Source organism: Clinocottus analis, unplaced genomic scaffold (assembly GCF_023055335.1).
Source record: "Clinocottus analis isolate CAN_PGR_092001 unplaced genomic scaffold, fCliAna1.0.p SCAF_3, whole genome shotgun sequence".
Classification (NCBI taxonomy): domain Eukaryota; kingdom Metazoa; phylum Chordata; class Actinopteri; order Perciformes; family Cottidae; genus Clinocottus; species Clinocottus analis.
The window spans coordinates 12,695,820-12,718,832 of record NW_027176042.1 but is presented as its reverse complement, the minus strand read 5'-3'; the positions used below and the strand labels follow the sequence as shown (position 1 = coordinate 12,718,832).

The 23,013-nt window shown below is 41.1% G+C and overlaps 1 protein-coding gene and 1 non-coding gene across 2 annotated transcripts; both read left to right on the top strand.

The window, feature by feature from the left end:
- The first annotated feature begins 1,495 nt into the window (after positions 1–1,495).
- On the top strand, positions 1,496–19,740 carry LOC137796969 (G-protein coupled receptor 22-like). Its single transcript, XM_068595260.1, has 2 exons — positions 1,496–1,874; positions 15,884–19,740. The coding sequence occupies exon 2, from the start codon at positions 16,012–16,014 to the stop codon at positions 17,707–17,709; it is 1,698 nt and encodes a 565-aa protein (XP_068451361.1). The 5' UTR covers positions 1,496–1,874; positions 15,884–16,011; the 3' UTR covers positions 17,710–19,740.
- A 2,568-nt stretch (positions 19,741–22,308) lies between these two features.
- trnaf-gaa (transfer RNA phenylalanine (anticodon GAA)) lies at positions 22,309–22,381 on the top strand. The gene has a single exon. It is a non-coding gene; the product is annotated as a tRNA-Phe (tRNA).
- Positions 22,382–23,013: the final 632 nt, after the last annotated feature.

Below are 23,013 nucleotides of genomic sequence, written 5' to 3'. Positions count from 1 at the left end.
TAAGTAGAAATAAGAAGATGGTGCATTTTGTGTTGTAGTATGTGTTGAGGTTGCCAGGCAACCAGCAGAAACTTCGGGAAGTTACTGTTTGCATCCAAGAAAATGTTCGGCTATTGCCGTCTGTGAAATGTGTTGTATTTACCATTTTTAAAACACAGTTCCTGCAGAAACTGTTATCAGTGAGCTTTAGAGGTGCTGGAATGCAGCTGTCTTTACGCTAAGCTAGGCTAACCGGCTGATGACTGTAGTCGTGTATTTACTGGACAGATATGAGAGCGATACATATTTTCTTATCTAAATCACTAAAAAAAAAATATTTTCCAAAACGATAAAAACGTAACACATTCAAGAGATAAAAACTGAAGGCTGTATAACTTTCAGCATATGCCATGATGATGATACCGACACAAAACATGATCAATTACTGTAGGATGGAATATAAAAACTAGGGGGGCTGGATGGTGGGTGGAGGTGCGTGAGGGTCAACACTGGTTTTATTTAGTTGTAGAGCCATGCAACATTTCTTGTTCAAGGTTATATAAAAAAACATTTATTCCACCATCTGTCTATTAGCATATAAGGGCAAACATGGCCATTTCAGATGCAGGTTTGACCATTCACCAATTCAAAATAAGTTTAAATATTCACAGTCGTTACACCCATTTTGGGAAAAAAAATAAATATATATAGCTTCTTAATGGGGGCCTTTTTATTCAAATTTTAGCACACATTCCACTATTCCACACGACGTCAGCCTATGGCTCTCTTCAGACACCCCTATAGGTGTTCACACCTTTTATGATCTCCCTCTGCAGTTTATCTCACATATTCACTAGCGCAGTCATGTACACCCCTCTCTAAAACAACTGCCTGTGACTCAAGACGAGACCTGCAGTGACCTATTGAATGTGTCCAAGGTCACAAATTTAGTCAGCGACCTTGAACCATGCACACAGCTCACATTGATTATCTGCTCATCGTACAGCAAATGGAAGGATGCACCTTACAATCAGATGATAATCTCAGGTGAAATATGGCTCCAACCCTCATGAATCTGCTCTTTAACCAGCTCATCAAAATGTAGAGCCTGATATGAGGGCAGATCCTCACTGCACTGCCCCAGTGTGCAGCAAAGCAGACCGAAGCCTTCCAAAGCCTCCTCCACAGTGTGTGTGTGTGTGTGTGGGGGGGGGGGGGGCTGATATTATCGAGTGGAATCCAGTCAATTTCCTTTGAGGGAGATCAGGTGAAGTGGGTGCAATATGTTTTGAGGGAGGGAGACGCAAGTAATTTGGAAATCTTGTTGAGAGGAGCGTCACCCTTGAGGAATCTCAGGTCGTCCTTGTGGAAGGAAGGCTAGCCATCTCACGCACACCGCCACCCCGCACCCCCACTCCTCCTCCCGCATCCCTGTCTCCTCCCCCTTCCAACAAAAATCCCACTCCTTTCCCCCCTCCCTGCGCGTGCAGATCACCGTATTGGTCGCTGGGATGAAGCGACTGCGCTCCAGCGAGCAGTTAGCGCATAATCATGCGTTGGACCGGTCCGTGTGTGGGATGCTGTAAGTCCGCTGCATAAAAGTGGACAGGTGAAGCGCGCCGTGCTGATTCGGGAATTACTAGATAAATCGCCCAAACACTGCGATATTACCTGCTTTGTGAGCCAACTGCTGCTCTCTGATTCAGTAGCTGTGGAAATCCCCCCAACCCCCTCCCGCTGTAATATTTATGACAAAACGGAGGCAAATAATTCTGGTCACGTTTTTGGCTGACAGCCAGCTGTCCTGGAGAGTGAATCGGGGTCCAGTGTTAGAGATAGCGCAGCGCACCGACACCTGCAGTAGGATGTAAAGGGAATTCCCACTCACCAAACTGGTAAGTTTAACACTCGACTGCAACACTTCTTTTTGCACATCTTTTTGCATTTTTTTTTTTTTTTGATAACATGTTGGGCTGTATTGTGGAACGACAAGACCGCCCAAACCTGTTTCGATTATACGGACTGGAGGCGACAATAACAACTCAGCAGCACTTATGAGGGGCCTGACACCAGCCTCGGGACATTTCACACACCGGCTGATTGTAATCGCTTCTTCGCATTTTCGGACATGGTATGCGGGACAAAATATATCTCTCTGTCCATTTGTTGCTGTTTTTTTGTTGTTGTTTGTTTCGTGCAGCAATATTCAGACTTCGTCCCAGAGAGGGAATGAAAATCGAATATAGAAAACACAGACCTGTAGTGACTTGTTTAGACCCAAGTGGGCTTTGTAATTCGGATGCTCCAAGTCTCTCGCTCGTGATTGTTGATGTGCTTCAGTCACATGGATTCTCCACGCTCGACATAAGGTGGCCCGTTTGATGATGTGGGTCAGTTCACTAACTGGTGTTTTGACATGTAATGCTTTAATAAGATAAAAGTATTCCACTGTGAACATGATGAGTTGGTTTTGAACTGGCATAACCCTACGAGACCATGATGTCAAAGGATTGGTTATCAGGGTGCCTCTGCAGTTATTTACCTTCACCAGAAAGACCGCAAAAACAGTAAAAATAAATAAATAAATAAAAGAGAGCGCGAGTGAGATAATAGAAATTGGATATTTCTCCGTTTGACTTCTGCTTTTATTTATATTTTAATATCTGTTATGTTTTATAGTGTAGCAACGTCGCGCTCTTCTTTGTATATTGTTAGTAATGATTTTAAAATCTATCGATTTTGATCTGTAGATTATAAAATAATGACATTATTGATTCAGTATGTATATATGAATACTGCAAGCATCAGGCTGTTTGTAATCTAGCCCTGTCTTGCCATGTGTTTGAATATGAAGCAGTGCAGGACTGCTCTCTTGTTAATGAGATGCGAAATGGGAACATGTGGTGGTGAAGTGGTGCTGGGTGAACACTAAAGCAACATACTCAGTGAGGTACAGTTTCAGTTGGTTTAATGTCAAACTGCTGTCTGTTTGAATTAACAGTGCTTCAACATGATTGCCTTCCTACATTCACATGCTTTCTAAATTATGTAATTTATTGTAACTTCTAACACACATCAATATGTGACTGTGTTTTGTAAGTGTGGTTATGTAAGATGTGAACAACCCCCACATTATGGAAACTCTCTGAAATAAATAATAATAAATAACTGTAATCTGCAGGATGTAGCCTTACTGGTTAAATAAAAAACTAATTTCACTGTTAAAAATGCAGCTTGAAAGACATTTTAGGTTGGAGGTGACCAATTAAAAAGACAATTTTATTCTTTTTCCAATCTTATCAAACAATAAGTCTTTTTAACTGACTTAAGCAACTCTGAAAATACAGTAACAAGCATCTTGAGATCAAGTAGCCCAGATTACGTCTGTTCACCTCAAAATGAACTTTTTTGATGAGACTGAGTACAAACACACAGAAGATTAATAAGAGCGAGTTAGAGCCCACCTTCTTTGTGAAGATTTATGGCTGCGTGTGTGTGTTTCCTTCTCTTTTTTAGATTCCCAAAGGGATAATTGCTTTAATGTATTCCCATTTCCATTCACTTTCACGAAGGCAGCCTGTGTGTTTGCGCTGCATGTGGGTCATTGTGTGTTTGCGTCTGTGCATGTATTTATAGAGAAGCTTTGATGCTGCTGGTGGGGAAATATTCCACCACACTCTCCAGCGAGATGCCGCAGCGTAGTTGAGGAAAACTGCCATGTTTTTGTTTTAGCGGAATGAGCAAAGGGGTACTTAACTTCTGATTTGAGGAGTCTTATTTACCTTTCATAACAACACTGACAAGGAGATGAGTCTTGCTGGGGTTATTATAGGACAACAACAGTGTGGAAATGTATGTAACAGCTGCTCTTTTGTCATAAAAGCCTGAAATAAAGCTGATTTTTAATATAAATAAATGGCTTACATATTGTTTTACACCTGACTATGACTGTTAGGTTTATAAAAATGACGCCGAAGGTACATTGTTGATTCACCGATGTTTTGAAGGACTGAGAACAGTTATGTTATAACTCAAATAGTCCTCAGAGTTTACTTGACAATTCAATTCAACTGTGGACGGTTTTAAATGAGCATGTGCAAAAAGTCGCTGCAGTAACCACAACCATTCACATTTACTGCTGTAAAAGCCTCCAGCAACAAGCTAGAATTAAAGGACAACTGTATAGTTGTAATTTCTTATTTAGAGCTATATTTTGCCTGGATTGGCCACATCCTTTTTTAATCATTATAGAAACAAGTTGTCAAACCTAGTCTCTGAACCAGTATAACATCAGAAAAAAGCAAAAACGTAATAACTACCAGTGAATGTATTGATAATCAAGATGACTGAGGTTGCTCATCCTTCTTGTCAGCGTATCCTTGTTTACGTGATGGAATTAAAAGCCCACTGCACTTAACTCCTCTACCTTATACAGTAAATAACAATTCTCCTCAAAGTAAAAAACAACAACAGAGGTGAAGTAAATCCCACCACCAAATGGAACAAAAGCAGGAGGAGAATGATGGAAAAGTGAGACGCTTGATGGGAAAATAGAGAGAAGAGATGGACCAATAAATCCATAAACAGCTGAGTGGAGTGACCAAGGGGAAAATGCACTATCAAGAGCAACACAGAGGCAACATGGAACCCAAACACAAAGACTGTATCAACTCAATGTAGCCACATAGAACACAGCTGCTTTCTTGCATATTTATTGTATCTCTGCTCGGGGGATCATGATTTCGGTGGCATGTGAGTGAGTGAGTGAGTGAGTGAGTGAGTCAGTGGGTGATTAGGTGCGTGAGTGTCTCGGCTGTCCACGGCAAATCTCTCATACTGCTGCAACACACTGCATCGTAATTTATGGTAAATCACACATTCTCAAAACAACTTGTGTTGTCTGTTGTATACCGCTTTCTGACTTCTCACTCACTGTGCCATTCTCCGACCGGTAGGCACCACCAGTAATAACACAGCTGAGTGCATCCCCTGCACAGACATGTGCCTATGTAGAGCTGATGCAGACATCTGCATTGATTAAATGAGAGCACATCTGTTGTGTGAGACGAGCAAGTGAAAAACACATCTGATAAACTTGCAGTCTCGACGGGAGGGGGAGAATGGGGGGCACATTAGCCAATTGTGGGTGGTGTTTATTCAATAGAACATTACAGATACACCTGGCGTATGGTTTACATAATGCCACGTACCTTTCATGCTACATCAGTTGGAAGCTTAGGTGTGACTGTAAATATGCTTTTATTGATAAGTATTTAGTATGTGTCTCATGCTCTTTGGCTCTCCCGGTTTTTGTATGAAACCTCTTCATGTGGGAGTGGAAAATTAATCCCTGACTTTATTACTTCTGTGTATGTTAGTTTTGCTTCCTCAGGTTAGACTTCTGTCGGTCATCATGGTGTGTGAGTACAGATGCCCGCCGTGAGGCTCTCTCCTCTTGGACAATGAGGTCCTGTCCGCAGGAGATAAAGGGCAATAATTGAGCTCTAATTGCCTTGTGGAGTGAAAGAGCTTAATCACTTTAACCTGTCTTAGACAACTTCAGTCTTTTTTCCCTGAGTACCCATCAGTTCCACTTAACCCTTTGCTCTCATTCTATTGCTGTCAAATCCATTTCTTTATTTTTTTTTAACCTCTTCATATACTTCTCAAAAGCGTGATCATCCATGGACACTGAGCATGAGTCTGTTTCATATAGCTGTAAAACATACTATATTGGTTCAAAGGTTCTTCTCCCTCGAGGCGCAAATCTGCTTCTGAAGCGAAGTTTGATTAAATCCAAGCTGAAGGTAATTGCAAAATTCCCGATTTGCTGTTGCACTGCAAGTTCTTGTTAAATGTCTCATTTGGAGGGTTTGACTACTCTTAGCACCATGGAGCAATGCTTGTATGAAGGGTCTGGCTTTTGTTTCTCTTTGTGCACATGGATGAGTAGGGTCAGTATGAGGTGGGATGCATCCCCCGTGTTAGCTAAAGGAGCAAAACGCATCCCCCTGTTACACTGTCCTTATCCGCCATCCGCTCTCTCCATTCCTTGAAAGCGTGTCATGGCAGAGGGGTAGTTTTGTTGAATATGTTAGTCTAGTCTGCTTGACTTCATGATCCTTTATCTGACTGAGATGTGTGCATGTTAGTAGCCTCCACTGGGTGTAGCAGGCCACAAAAGACATTGCTGAAGCATCCACCAGAGGTGGCACAGAGCATATCTGAAGCAGCTCTCTCTGGGCTATGCATTGATAAATCCATGGCACTGTGTGAGTTGCAACTTGCATTTCCGCCAATGGTCTCTCTATCCCGTTGATCTGCAAGTGGCTGTAATGTGCCAAGAAACATAACTGTACCAACAAAGGCAGGGAAGAAGAACAAAAAGTAAACATAGATTTAAATGGCACAGATAATAAATAAATAAATTAGCAAATATTCTATGAGGAAAGGGTTAGGGGGTGCGTTCAACACATTTGTTAGGTCATATGCTGTAAAATACAATAAAAATAATTATCTTGGTTACCTTGTTAGGATTTTATTCATGAAAACATTGTTGTATGTTTTGATATTTTTGGTGTGTGCCTCTGTGTGGCTTTTCTTTGTCAGCAAACCCCTCGATTTCAATTTTAAAAAATGGTAAAATTAACCTTAAGAGAATAAAAAGGTTCAAGGTTATCAGAAAACATCTCTTAAATAAATTTGTTTTATTTATTTTTTAATGTTAATGTTATTAACTGTAGTAACATATATGGTGTTACAGGTCAATTTCAACCCATGTATATTTACTTCAAGGACAATCTTAATTTTTTTAGCAATAGAACATTAATACAAACACAAAATTAAAAGCAGAAGTCATAACACAAAATACAAATTTGCAAGGTAAAAAAAAATCATATTTTTTATAACTGGAACAAAAACAACAACAACACAAAGGTCATAATTTCAACCAGAGAACTTTATGATTTAGTGAATTTTTTTTGTTTTGGTCTTTTTTTGTTGAACTAAAGGTTCCTGATAAAGTCAAAAGCTTGGATGCGATGATGTATGTGGTTCTTTTGTGAGGAAAGTTAAGAATGAAATGTTTTATAATAATAATAACTTTTTTATATAGCACTTTTAAAAACAGGGTTTACAGAGTGCTTTCGCGGATTTGCAAAGCATAGACACGACCCAAATGACGGCAAACAAAAAAGACCATACCATAAAAGCATTGAACACAACCAAACCAAACAAATAGCCAAAAAGAACAGTAGAAAACAAACAATTATATAAAATATACAAACAAAACCATGGGAACAAAAGAACAGTTAAATAGTTAATACAAATAAAAAAAATAAAAACATGAAAGGATGACATCACTTGAAAGCAATTCTATAAAAATGGGTTTTAAGAAGTAATTTAATAGAAGTTATTGATTCTGCCTTGTCTCCTCTGGCAGGTTGTTTCAAAGTCGAGGAGCCCTGATTGCAACGGTCACCCTTTGATTTAAGGATAGACTTTGGAACCTCCAGGAGGGCCCCACCAGAGGATCTAAGGCTGTGCGTTGGCTCATATGCCGTTAGCATTTCAATAATGTACTCCGGGGCCAGACCCTGGCGGGCCTTAAAAGTGATCAATAAAATCTTAAAATCAATTCAGTGGAGAGCCAGTGGAGAGAGGCCAGAACTGGGGAAATGTGATGTCGTCTGTTAAAACCAGTAAGAAACCTCACTGCTGCATTTTGGACTAGTTGGAGGTGGGAAATAGATTTATGGGTAATGCCTGAGAGGAGTGAGTTGCAGTAGTCTAGTCTGGAGAAGATTAGTGCATGGATGACTTTTTCCATTAGGGTGGGACAGTAAGGGCTTGATTTTGGATATGGTTGTTAATTGAAAAAGAAGGACTGGACGTTTTTTTAAATTTGTAATTCGAAGTTTAATTGAGTGTCAAACATTACTCCCAGGTTTCTGGCAACAGGTTTCATGAAGGCAGACAGGGACCAAGTTCACTCTGTATGAGGCCAGTGTTGAATAGTAGGACTTCCAATTTTGCGTTAGATTGTAAAAAGTTTTGTGCAATCCAACAGTTGACGTCAGATCACTGTCTAGGACAGCAGCTCGGCTCTTTCGGTCACCAGGTCTCAGCCGAAGGTATATCTGTGCGTCGTCTGCATAGCAGTGAAAAGAGACCTTGTGTCGTTGGAGGATTTAGCTGAGTGGAAGCATGTATATGGAAAATAAATTTGAGCCTTGTGATACACCACAGGTCATATGTGTCGTGGAAGACGAGCGGTTACCTATGATGACCGAAAATGTTCTATTTGACAGGTATGAGCAAAACCAGCTGAGTGCAGCGTCCTTGATGCCGACACAGGTTTTAAGGCCATCAATTAAAATGGCGTGATCGACTATGTCAAAGGCTTTTAGCTTTCTACTTTTATGAATACACCCAACTTATTGTCAACACGTTTTGCCATATCATCAAACACATACGCGTAAAGGGGTTGTCCAGTGATTCAGGATCACACCGTTGTGGAAATTGCAAATGCAAAAAAACTGATTTGAAAAAGATTGGTTAGAATCTAAGCAGCAGAAGACAAAATATCATGACTTTAAGTCCCAAATAATAGTCACGTTCCAAAACACTGGATCCTACATTTCCCACAGTGGAGCTCAATCGCATCCATTCCCCAAGGTTGTAAAAAAGGCTTTCTGTTGATAGTCTCAAGCAGTATTTGGGATGTCATCAAGGTTATCATCACAAACGTTTGAAAGATTTCTCAAGACCCGTGGATGACACTATAAACATGTTTTCACATGCGGAGTAATAATCCTTATGACAAGAAAACTGTTACATTGGTGGAGTGTATCTTTAATGGTTAAAACATAATGAATCCACCACTGTGAGTCAACATCTCAGAGTTGTGAGAGATGCTCAGTCTTGGTGTCCAGATCGATCAGGTCAAAGGTGTTTCTTGCTAAACAAGAACAGACTCGTCTCTTTTATCACATAATCAGTTGTTGGTTTCGTGCCTTGTCACCAGTGCAGCATTGAAGCGACCACAGACCTTGCACTGTGACTGGATTATCTTTATACACAATACAAATCTACACTGATGGGTGCAGCATACAGGCTACGTGACAATCCATCAAGTACTGATGACAAGGGCTGTTGAAATGGAGAAATGAAGGAAGACATAGCTAATCACATCATCAGATCACTTCTGAACACTTTAAGAGTAATTACAGATATGATGAACACTTTTATATCTCTCCAAATTATCCTCTTTCATTATTATTTATATTATTTTAATCATTGCTATTCTCTTCGATGGGCCAGTGAACAGCCTTCTAAAGCGCTGATTTACGTAACAGTCTCCACTTGCTCTGACTCAATTTTACCTAATTTCGCCAGCTTTCACTTGATTTTGTTTTGTTTCTTGTTTAAAGAACTCTAATTGCATGGCCTTGATTGGTGCTTATTGATGGGTGGTGCTTTTTCTACATGCTTGGTATCCTGCATAGGTGGATATAGAATACCAAGGAGTGTCTTTCATGAATGTGTGGAGCCAAATTAATCCATCTAGCACGCTGTCAGGTGAAAATGAGTTGTCTTACGACCAAGGTCTTTTTGTACAGTGCTGTTCCTATACATTACTTGCTGCAATAATTAACCTGTCTACTGTAGTTTCCTTATTGATGTCCTGGTAGCAGCCTGTCAGAATTGTGGGATATAAAGTGCCTGAACCTATGAGTGGGATTACACACAGACATTGCAGTGTAAAAGCAAAGAGCCATGTGCTGGTTGTACGATGGATGGTGAGGGGAGGCGAAGCAGTGCAACTGGGACTGTTCAAAAGCAAGATGGATGGAGGTATTGAGCAGGGAACAAACATTCCCCTCAAGCGAGCACACGATTCAGCATCCATCTGCACACGCCTATAAGCCACCCTTCCATCCATCACTCCATCACTGCCTCTACCTCCCATTCTCATCGTACCTCCCGTTAGCCCAGTCCCTTTCCGCCTAACTTGTCTCAGGCAAAAGTGCGGATGGGATTCAGCAGTTTCTTAAGCACACAAGATGTCATTTACCTCAGATGGTAATCCATCTTTCTCTGTATCTGCAGGGAGCGCAGGCAGAGACATGGGCTGGCGGTGGGTGGCTGTGTGGGCAGATGGCAGTTAGCCATACATTGTGGACTACATGTTGTGCTTGTGTGTGTGAGCAGGAGGTATTATGACAAATTTTTATATTTAACAGATTTAAGTGTTGCTTGGCCAAGTATTAAAGTATCTCTGGAGTTGCACTTACACCTGTAACAAACAGACAGTATTATGTTTGCTGCACAGTCAAACATATTTCAAAAGGAAGTTCCTGTAGCTGACCTCATCCGAAACCTGTGAGATAGGACAGAGTGTTGTTGCTCTCACTGAGCAGGTTGTGTCGTTGGCCGGCCCAGGCTGCTTTGCTGGGAGCCTGCCAGGGATGCTGCTGCCCAGCTGGTGGCTGCTCGCTGTTAGCACTGCTGGATGAATCGAGTGGGAAAATTAAGTCTTTGATCGATTGTCTCACTGCGGACATTAGGAATACCTAAGAGAGCCATGAGTCAGCGTACTGCATGCGTCATCCTCCTGTGAGCTTTCTCTCATTTTACTCTTTTTGTCCTTCACTCACCTTTACTGTCTCTCTCCTCTTGTTTCCCTTTCTTCACTAAATGCCAACTTTTAGTGTCCCTTCAATAGAAGAGCAAAGGCTTCTTTCTAGTTTCACCATTTTGAATCCAGCAAAGAAGAAAGAGAACTTCTCCCCAGATAGTTACCAAACCACAACACGGTGCAGCTACAACCTCCAGCTTTGTGGACGAGTTAGACACAATCCCCTCTTCTAAACGTCTTTTTTCTTATCTGAAAAACCAGGAATGCTTACTACCAAAGCGTTTTCTTTTTTCATTCTCATTTTGGGAAATATAGTGACACGCATCTACTGTATTCATTGTTCCCCACACCACTGACTACCCCATCCCTGAGGTGAACGCAGAGCCTCACAGAAGAGCTGAATTGTTTCAAACAACTACATTCAAACAACCGCAGCAGGTTTACTGATTAAAAATAAGAACTCCTGCCTTGCCCTAGAGGACAGAGAGACTTAAAGCAATCCAGTGTGCTCTACTAAACAAGACTTTTCAGATAACATTAGATGGCCGAAACATCAGCTTATGGAAGTCTGAGCTGCTTATCTGCCATTCTTACGTAGCTCTGCTTCCAGCTATCATACTTATATTCTCTAACTTAAAGCAGGATCTCTCCACTACACCTACATTAACACTGAAAATCACCACACAAATGGTTTAAAACAGAAAGAGATGGTCTTCTGTGGAAAGTTGTTACATCCTCAGAAATATGAGAAACCGAGCACATACAGTTTTACAGAGGGAACAGGCGGTGCTTACATTCAAATAATTAGCAATCTGAAGTCTCACCCGTACCGACGACCATTGTCGCATCTAGATTGCAGAGGACTGGGGTGAAAATGGGAGCGTGCCCTCAGGCCAGCTGCAGCATCAGCACTTTCAACTGCAGCTGGTTGAGACCTCGGCACGCAGCAGCACAGCAGACAGAAACCTTGACACAAAGGGACAGTTGATTAACCTTTTCTGCCTCATTTTAGACATTCAGGGTAACGCATGTGTGTAGTTTATCAGACAGGTGCACTGGCCTGGAAGTCTAGGTATCATCTGAGGTGAATCTAGTTTTAAGTAAGTGAAGTGTGCTTCAATTGAGGTAGGATTACAGAAGTGACATTATAGTGCACTGATGGGTCTATGTGGTGTGTGAGTTGTTTGCAGATGTGTTATTAAAAGAAGATTGTAGTGTGGAAACTGAATAACTAAAACACTTTTTTTTTTAAATGATCAATAAAAAACAATGTCTGACTGAACGTAGTTGACAAAGAGTTATGGCTTGAAATAATCTTGGCATCCACAAAGCTGCTGCGGTACTCTTTTGATTGCACTCTTTTAATAAAACTATTGCCGTGTTTTGCAGCAGATATCTTGTGAGTCCAGGGCAGATCGGCTGTATTTCAGTTTTGCTCATGGTCTCTATACACTGCTATGACTTTTACATATTCTTTGTCAATGTAGTTATTTTGTGTGTTATGTTATTTTACAAAGACATACCTAACAAATATGCCAAAAAATTGAAATGCATGCAGTACAATTTGTTGTTTTAGACTCCGTCTAGGCTGAAAAGAAGCCTACTGTTTGCCTTTGTGTTGGACAGAAATGATTTAGCCTCTGGCAAGAAATGTGTTGTCATGAGAGAGAAACGAGACACATGGATAGCTTAGAGCACATGCAAAAAAAATACACAAAGACAAGTAAAGAAACAAAAAAACAGAACTTTTCACAGCACAGCACTATGCAACACCTAAAATAACCCTGACAGCGTGCCTTCAGGAGGTCGTGCAGTCAAGACGTTGCATTTGTTGTTATTGTTGTTTTGGAGCAACTCCACTGTAATTTATGTTCACACCAGATTTGATTAAATAATCTTCAAAGTAAAATCTGTATATGACAATTAGTCTTTAAATTCCATACCGAACCAACCAGACACTTTAATTTGCTTTCAATACATGATCGTAAATTAGGCTGTTGATTGATGACTTTGGACAATTTTTAGATTTGTTTGGCTTTCGGATTAACGACCAAAACTGTCAAAAACGTATTCGACTTTTTAAATTGTAATGTCCAATTGTGTGGGTGATTTTCTTTAAATCATGTTTGTAGTACATGCCTTAAGCGCCCTTCCGCTCCTTTTTCTTTTGTCTGACTTGTCAATCACAGGCTGTAAATCAGGGCACTAAAGTCTCAACTTGTTTCCAACTATTTTCTGTTTGCACAACTAAAAGAGCACTGACCTGTACACATACATGTACACAAACATGTTGGTATCTTGCAACAACCATGTCACACTAACACAATGCTCTTATTCGATCCAATACATTATAGCATACAGCAAGGAGATGTTCTTTGCATTGTTTTTTTTAGCAGGCAAGACCATACATTGTGATTGATCTGTAGCCTCAAATGAACTTAAGTATTTACAATTCCAACTGAAAAACAGCCTAAACTGCACCCTGTCTACATAGTTTGATTTTCTTCTCCCTCCTTCCCTGTAAATACTATAATATGGTGACTGCTTCTGCCCGCAGGTCAGAGTCACAGCTGTTCAGATTCAGGGCTTGTGACATTTTGTCTTGCCCCCAAACGGCATGCTAACACAGACTTATTCTTTCTACTCTATTGTTTGTGGCCTTCTGGCTCTTATCTTTTACCAGTTCATCACAAAGTATCCATTATCAGAGGACTGATCGTGGCTCGTTGTGTCTTTTCGTCATAGTGTAACAAAAACTATTGAGCAAAGATTGTTAACAAAATTGATTTTGAAAAGAAAAGGTCACAGCTCACTGAGTATTCTCATGGTTCAGTGTGAATATCCTCAAACGTCTAAAGAACTAAAACATATCTGTGATCATGCCAGATGGTATTTCCATTTTCAGGCTAAATTTTCAGCTTCAGTTCAACATATTTTTTTATTGTTTTCAGGAAAAGGGAAATATTACAAATACTAAAGTTACATCCAACATCTTTCTATGGCGCCCACCGTGGCTGACATGTTTGCATCGTCCTCCCGACAACAACTCGTGTTTTTTAATGTTTTTATTGTAATTTTAAATATAGATATGTATCTAATGAATATAGATATAGATATTTATCTATCCTAAATATTGAATGGTTGCGCACGGATGAGTGGCAGTTAGATGCACTTCGGGAGATCGGAAAAGCTCACCTTGAGCTCACTTATAGCTCAACGGACTTTGATTTTTGGATACGCTGAGACCCTGATGAACACAGCTGGGAAGGACCAACAGCACCGGCAGTGGGTGCCCTGGGCAGTCAACGGAGATAGCAGAAAGGACGGCATCTTGGCAAGAAAGGGGGGCTACACAGGCTAAAGGCTAGGGCTACTCAACCACCACTACCTCGCCTGTTGTTAGCTAATGTCCGCTCTCTCAAAAACAAGATGGATGAGCTGAGAATTAGGACTACAACCCAGCGTGAGATGAGAGTATGCTGTGCTCTTGTTTTCACGGAAACCTGGCTTTCAGATAGCATTCCCGATTCTACCATCCAGCTTGCAACAAAGGAATAAATAACACAAATTTGCCCACAACTACTTTATTTAGCGTTCAAAATGAAATCACAGGTACTTGTGAGAGGATGAGATGGGGAGTGTGTTTGTGTGCTCCCATGTCTATGACTTGTTGAATTGTCAGATTTATGACGCTTTCGATCAATGTTCCAACTCCACAAACCCCAAGGAGCCCATTAGTGGATTAAGATAGACCATTGTTCTACACTGAATCCTGTTCTGCCTGTAGGTCTTTTCCAGATGACAAATGGGACAAAAACAAAGTGAGATAAAACAAAAGGAAAAGGGCAAACAAGAGGGTGAGAACAAAAGCTGTGGCAGAGGAAAGGTTGACAGCAAAGGCTGAGGTCAACACTGCCGGTTAAGACTCACCTGTACCTTTCAGTTTAGAGAATCAGGGAATAGTTTTTTCTCGCTACATATCAACAAGAGGTTGTATACCTAATCAACCAACATAATAAGATTCCTTCCCGAGCACAGGAGAGCGTGCAGTCAGTCATGAATAACATGCTCTACTTGCAAAATAGTCTGTCTCAGCCAGTACACTGAAAGGGGAACAGAGTAGGAGGGGATGTAGCAGAGCAGATGAGACAGAGGGGGTTTAGAGAGAGAGGATGCCAGGGGAGCCAGTCTTTCTCTGATAGCATTGTTTATGTGCCACTGTCTGATCATTGATCCATTCGTCTTCATTACATCTCCCTGTGAGAACTATTAACCGCTGCCACCCTCAGTCGGGAGCCTGCTATGTTGACATGCACTACACAGTTTCTCTACCAGCCCACCAATGTCCCTGCCACGTCTCCTCCTCAGAAGCTAACCGTTTTATACCACTTGTGGAAAAAAAAACAAGGAGGATTTGACAGAATGTTTTTTTTTCTCTCTCTCAAATTGGCATATACTGGATTTGTACAGGCATTCATTATCTTCACAAAGATGTCAATGGGGAAACAGGTGGAGCTTACTACGACAGTATAGACAACATGTAATGTGTCACATCATTGCAGTACAGTCGTGGTTGGTTTCTAAATGTTTCCACACGCCTTATTCTGCAAGCTTCCTGACCATATATATATATATATATATATATATATATATATATATATATATATATATATATATATATATATATATATATGTATGTATATGTATATATATATATATATATATATATATATATATATATATATATATATATATATATATATATATAAATACGTTGCGTAATAATGAATCAAACATCCACCCACTCCCGCTCAGCATGGATATGTCTTTGTAACGAAATTTAGCAGAGTATATGAACTGTAAGTACAGTTCATATACTCCCCATTGGTTTGTTAAAATATGTTGACTGTTCAGGGATCCCCGCTGAATCTCTGCTTAATGCACTTATACTTGCAAATGACCCTCAAGGGACTTCCTACTAGAATTTTTCTCTGGTCTCTTACCAGTGTCTATGCGAAGTATGTTGTTGTCTAACTACTTGAGCCCAGTGAGGCACCATGGGTCATCAGCAGCAGCTTGAACAGCAACCCACGACTTTAATCGCCTGCCAAGTTGCCTTTCACCTTGTTGTGTCAACTTTTAGCTCCTCTCCACTTGTCAAATCTGACAAGTTTGACTTGTACTTGCTGTATAGTGTTATTTTTGAATAAATAGGAGACAAGCTAACTGATAACTCATTGATTCTTTTCTATATTTCTTTCACAGAATCAACCACAGATCTGGCCATCATCATCCTCATCACTGTCTCGTTTGAGTCAGAAGAAACAGAAAGACAGAGCATGGTCTGGCGTGGCAGCCGTTGTTGCTATGTGTGAGGGAGTGCTGTGGCGTCAATGGAGACCGAAGGCTATCGTGACCTCCTGGAGACCAGCGACGGTCAGGGGGTAGGCCTGCTGGATGGAGGGGGTGAGGTGGGGGTGGAGGAGGGCTGGAGCACACCTTACCCCCTGGGCTTCCAGGTGTCTTTGACCACTGTGCTGATGCTGGAGCTGGTGTTGGGCTTCAGCAGCAACCTGACCGTACTTGTGCTCTACTGTGCTCAGTCCAACCTGGTGGATTCAGTCAGCAACCTGGTCACAGTCAACCTCCATGTGCTGGACATACTAGTCTGTCTGCTGTGTCTGCCACTGACTGTGGCCGTGATCCTGCTCCCAGCTAATGAAAGTGGAGTGGGCAGCCTGGCCACGCTGTGCTGCTTTCATGAGGCCTGTGTCACGTTCACCAGCGTGGCCACAGCAGTCAATGTGCTGGTGATCAGTTTGGACCGATACGACATCTCAGTGCGTCCAGCCAGCCGTCTATTAACACCCAGGAGAGCTGCACTGCTCCTGGCAGCAGTGTGGGCCGTGTCTCTGGCTGTCTTCTTCCTGCCCTTCCTTGAGGGGGATTTCTTCTCTTCGGGAGTGGAGGACAGTAAGGATGAGGAGCCAGGAGGGAAGAGCAATGACTCGGAGTTCACCACTGGATTGACCCCCATTTTTTCTTCCATCTCTCCTTCAGCCCTACCCTCAACTCATCCTTCCTCCCCAACACACCACCTGACTCCAGTATGGCAGAACAGGACGCTGCTGTGCGTAGGAGGGCAGGGGTATTACACAGGCCTGGCTATGTATTATCACTTGTTACTCCAAGTTCCATGCTTCTTCATCGCTGTGGTCGTCATGTTGTTCACCTACTCCAAGATCCTTCAGGCCCTCAACATTCGAATAGGCTCCCACCTGATGAGGGGTAAGCATGGAAAGGACTCCACCTGCAGGATACGCTGCAGGAGAAAGAAGAAGAAGAAGGACCTGAGCCTGCCCACAGAGGTAGTGTCCTCCAACCCGAACCAGAACCAGAACCTCACCAATCCGACTCTCATTCCCTCCCTCACACCTACACCAACATCGCCCCCACCACTCCCCTCCATGCCACTTGCCATGTCTGACAGCGGAGCAACAGTCACTACTGTCAGTACTGCTGCCACCACCCCCATCGCCACCACACCGGCCACCCCTGCTTCTCCAATCCCAGCGTCAGCCTCCACCCAGACCCATGCCACCACACCCCTGCCTGCCTCCACCTTGGGTGTACAGGCCTCAGTTTCTGCCATCATCGCCTTGAGGCGGGCAGTTCGCAGGCACAGGGACCGCCGAGAGCGTCAACGCCGCGTCCTTAAAATGTCCCTGCTCATCATCTCCACCTTCCTGGGCTGCTGGGCTCCTCTGTCTGCAGTCAACGTTCTGATCCTGTGTATGGGTCCCAGCGACAGTCTGGTGCGACTGCGCCTCTGCTTCTTGGCAATGGCTTATGGAACCACTATATTTCATCCCCTGCTTTATGCTTTCACCAGGCAGAAGCTCCGCCGTGCCCTCAAAACACGTGTCAAGAAAAGGGTAGTGTCCCTTCTGCAGGTGGACCCAGCTCCCAGCGGAGGAACAGTTATTCATAACTCCTGGGTGGAGGGGGGGGGTCAGAGGAAGACTCGCAAGCCACGAGTGGAGGCCAGTGATGCCACTGATCGCTGCCTCACAGAGGCAGTGAGGGAATGATGCTGTTCTTCAGTGTGTTTGCATGTGCGTGAGTGTGTGGGAATTTGAAGAGTTGTATGTATCTTACCAATTTACTAGAAATGGATCATGTGTATATTTGTGCATGGGTGTGAGAAACGAAAGTTAGTTTACAAAGTTCAGGACAAACCCTGTGACCACTGGTTCCATGCAGACGTGGAGACAGGCGAGTCCTGGGCTTTAATTAGAGCCTTCTTTCTATTCTCCTTACAGACCCTCATTAGTCCACTTTTTGAGTGACACGGTGGCCACTGTGTCTCCATGACAACACTGACCAAGCATACACCATAGCCATGTATTCTTAAATAATAGTGTGCAGTTGTATAGAATAAGGGTTTGACAACAGCAAATGCATACATTACTGCTCCTGCGTGCACTTTCAACTTGCATGTGCATGTACATATGCCGCACGCACACACACACACATACACACACACACACAACTAACATGCACACTGATCTATATTCAGTAATTATCTGTGAAAGCACACCAATATCTACCTGCACAGATATTCTCAGTGAGAAAAATATTAATGGAAGTCTATATTTCTCTTTATTTTCCTCATTTGTTCATGCCTTAATTGATTTATTAATATATTATTGTGGTGCTGAATGTCCTACTGTATGTTTACAACAATGTATCAGAGTGAAAGTGCACATACTGTATATGGTATAGCAAATTAATAGCGGGTAAATACAAGCATTCAGAAGTTTACAAGCTCTTACGAAACTACCAGGAAATTGCAAAAAAAAAAGGATTTAATTTGCAGAAAGCACCATATTTTTGAAGAATGTGTGCAAGTTAAAGCTTAAAAGGCATGACTATTTATTATTTGTTGAAATAAATTGTATGAGTGAAAGTTATGATGACTTTAGCGAGGCTGTGTGATTGCGAATGTTTACATGTGGGCATGTATACATGTGTCTTTGTGTGTGCGTGAATGAAGAAAGGAGCGTGTGTGTTTGTGATTATGTGCAATAAATTCTGAGAAAAGCAATGACCCCTAGGATGTGAACAAAGAGAATGTGAACACAGAATTGTTGGTTTTCTACTTACGGTTTTAGATTACTGGGAGAAGAGAGAAGAAAGGGGACTTAATCAACTGATTAACGGAAAGAGGCCACTAGGCAAAATGTAAAAGCAGAATACAAAGAGCAATCTGAACTACACAGGCTACTGTAATACTACGGAAAATGTATCACTTCAGTTTTAAAGTGGAAATCAAAGGGCAACATTTTGTGGAAACTTAATTGAAACTGTCTGTAGTCACTGCAGGTAAACTAGCATCTTATACCGGAGAAATCCCAACATGTGAAATCTGACATGGGACATCTACTCGTGTTCGGCTGCTCGTTGCTCTGGAGGGCAGAGTCACTGCTTTTGGACTTTGAACGACTGCGGAGGCAAAAAGGCCTCTGTCAGCTTCTGGACTGAGCCTGGACATGTTTCACTATATCCGTGTCTCTCTTTCTCCTCAGGGCTTCTTGTTTCATTTCTCAATGTGCTGGACATAAAACAATAAACCAGCCCTCAATCAGCTGTTGTATAATGGGTGTTACAGTAGATTTATGTCAGTAAGTAGTTAGAGTACACTTTAAACTTTATATGGGCTCTTGGAGAGCCTTTGGGATTGGGGCTATCTCCTTCATCCTCACACCTTTTACAATATTTGTGAGCCAGACAAAAGACCATAATTCTTGTGTATTCATGTACATTTTTCAGGGATGTAAATATTGAAGTGTCTGTTTTGGGTTTTAGTCAAAGAAAAATAGTTTTTCTTTTTGTCACAATCATCTGCCGGACAGAAAATCAGCCATTGTGATAAACTCTGAGTGAGTTGGAAAGCTACTGTAACGAGAAGATACATGTAAGTGTATTTGTGTTAATACTATACGTGTGTGTACACTGTACTGTACATTTATGACCATGTGTATAGAGAAATATTAGTATTGTATATGATTTATATTACGTGTTATTGTATAGAGCAGAACAGAATCTGTATTAAAAAGATGATCGATCTAAGAACTGATCCATCACAGTGTCGGTTCATGCACTTCTTATGTTCAATGTATCCTCTGTCAATGGTTTGCCAATTTTCAAATATAATATTTTACTTATCAGGAAATTTTATTTTAAAAGAAAATGTATTTACACTACATAGATTTATTTGTATCTGCTAAAATACTAGAAAGAATAGTAATTAGTAAATAGTAAGTAATACAGAGGTAGAAATTGTGTTTATTTAGAAGAAATGTCTTGTTTTAAATGTAACAACCTGGAAAAAACTAAACAATCTCCTTTATGTATACAATAACATATATTATCATTAGCCTATTTAAGAATTCCTAAAAAGTCAAATATGTAAAATTGTTCTCTTATATTTTTGACCTTTCATCAATAGCAATCTTATAATGTTAACACTGTTGCATCATGCGAGCTGCAGCTAGTACAGTCTCTATGCTTGGATTCATCCTGCTCAGTGTAACTTGAGAAGTCCTCCATCCAACTTCTCCTGGACCTCACTGTTCAAATCTGTCACTTCTTTTTTCCAGCTGCTCCTCTCTTTCTACATCTCCTATTTCCACGCCCCGTCTCTCTGATCCCTAAATTTAGAAACTCCGTCCCAGATACTTGCAGTATTTAGTGCTGACTGTGGTGAACCCTCACTGGGATGTGACAACTGTGCTAATCACCACTACTAATGAAGATGAAACTTGTTAGTCAGGTAAGCATCTGTCGAGGCAGCTCAATCTCTTGATGTTGCCTCTTTTTTTTTCACACCCTCATTTCCTCCCTTGGTTCTCCTCTTTATACCATCGGCCTGAATCTCCCTCATCTCTTATCCACACTCAGGCCTTCCAGAACAAAGCGAGGAACAGCTGCAGTGTCGGCGAAGGACGGAAAGTCACCTTGGGGGATGACAGAGGAACAAAAACAAGATAGAGAGAGAGAGAGAGAGAGAGAGAGAGAGAGAGAGAGAGAGAGAGAGAGAGAGAGAGAAAGAATTGAGTTGAGATTAAGAAGGGGAAGACAGCGGGAAAGACAGAAGAAAGGAAGGCATCACATCATGTGACTAATAAAGAGAAAACACTGCATCACTGCAGAGCCTCAATAGAAAAACAAACAATCATAAGATTAGCCAGCTTTACTGTTTTCTTACAATATTGCACCTGCCCATCACGTTTGGGTGTCATCCAATAAATACACAGGATAGCCAACAGCTAAGTATTTATAGTCTCTCCCGTCTTTGTGATTTACGGCAAAACATTAGTCAGTGAATCTGAGCTCAGTAATGGATGAATAAAAAACAAAAGACTGGCAGGGCTTAGTGTATCTGGTGGTCCCAGTTACTGCAGAGGCCGTTTGATTTGACCAATATTTAATAGATTATCTGATGCTGAGATGTTAATCGATTCAGTTCTGACAATGTTAAGGACTATATGTATGGTGGTGTTATTGTTTATAACAATAACATTAATTCAATATATTGTATATAAGATATGCCAAATATATGGAACACTTTATGCTACAATATAATTAATGCTGTGCTAAATATATTTATTTATACAATGGTAATGTTTTGATTTGGTTCATACAAATAAATAGTTAGGTGATATAACAATATGTTTTATATATATAGTTAACCTACGTCTATAGAAATACGTGAACCGACCACGACCTCTTAGTGCCTCTCAGTAACGAAAGGATCAAACAAGGACACCGGTCTTCCAAAGAAATGGGTGTTCATGTCCCAAAGTGTTAGTGAGTTTTAGAGACGTCACATTCATGAGATGCATTTCCAACATCTAATTCGTTGTGTTGTCAAAAGATAACTTTAAATTGTGTCATAGTGGGCAGACTCCTAACTTGACTACATTACGTTTCACGTAAAGCTGAGGTGTTGAGATGTCGTGGTCATTTCAGGTATTTGTGTTAGATCACGATATCCTGTTCAAGAGGTCAACGGAGAATAATATCAAACACACTTTGTATCTGCCAACCAGCGTTTTATGGTCAGCAATGTCGCCATCATGTGTTCAAACTTGAGCGAGGACAACGCTAGCGTCAGTTGAACATGGTTAAATGTAACATTATGAAGCCTTTTTTATTTCTCCACTGTTATTGCCGTTTCTGTATATTTCCTTTTAGGAGTATTTTTCTTGTAGCATTAGTTGTATAATAATAATACATTATAAGACAATAATACAAAATCTCTTTACAGACTTTACAAACATTAAACCATCAAAAGAGCTATACACAAATAACACAGAACACACATTTGTCACACATTAAAAGCAGGTCTGAAAAGGTGGGTTTTCAATTGAGGTCAGTGCGGTCTCGGATGTGTTTGGGGAGAGTTACAGAGGGAGGGGGCAGCTGGGGAGAAGGCTCACCCCATGAATGGATAAGAAACCTTTGGCAGTCACGCGCATGTTCATTGTTACCTGTGTAGCAGTGTAGATTGGTGTTGGCTGGCGATAGAAAACACACAAAAGAAACAACACAATAGTAGTAATGAACAGTTAGTGGTCCTGGGATGTAGGTTCATATTGAATACAAAGTCAGTGAATTGAACATGTGCCGAAATAGCTCAGTTGGGAGAGCGTTAGACTGAAGATCTAAAGGTCCCTGGTTCGATCCCGGGTTTCGGCAACACTTTTTCTTTAGTTACCAGTCATTTTCAAACAAGCTAAGCGTGTGTCATTGCTAATTTTGCACACCTAATACAAATAAGTGTATACACATATGATTTGCCAATTAAAGGTTTGTGAAAAATTGATGATTAAAAAATAAGTATAACTAATTGTGTGGAAAACATTGTAAATGTGAAGCACCAATGCAAACAAAACAACAGAAATAGTGGGATTAAAAATCCAGCATTTTCCTCCAAAAAAGAAAGAAAAGAAATATAAACACTAGGAATACTCGAATAATGCAAATAACCTCTTAAATATGAAATAAGTTACCACTTGCCTCTTTTGTCAAATATTGTGATTTATAGTTCACAATGTATTGTTTAAAGTCTATAACAGCTGTCCTGGTACTACATTTCTAAATGTTTTTATGAATACAGGGCCTGGAAGTACGTCAGCAGCACGGTGTATAGTACAGTAGGCAGTATGGTTAAAAGAAAATCAGTTCACATTAACTATCACCAGGGGGCAATGTTGTACAATACGTTACTGAACTTGAGCGATTTATTTTAATTCAACAGTCTGCTTTACAGTTTATCTCGGGGCAATTGAACCTCCGAGGCTATCCATGTACACAATATACACAATAAT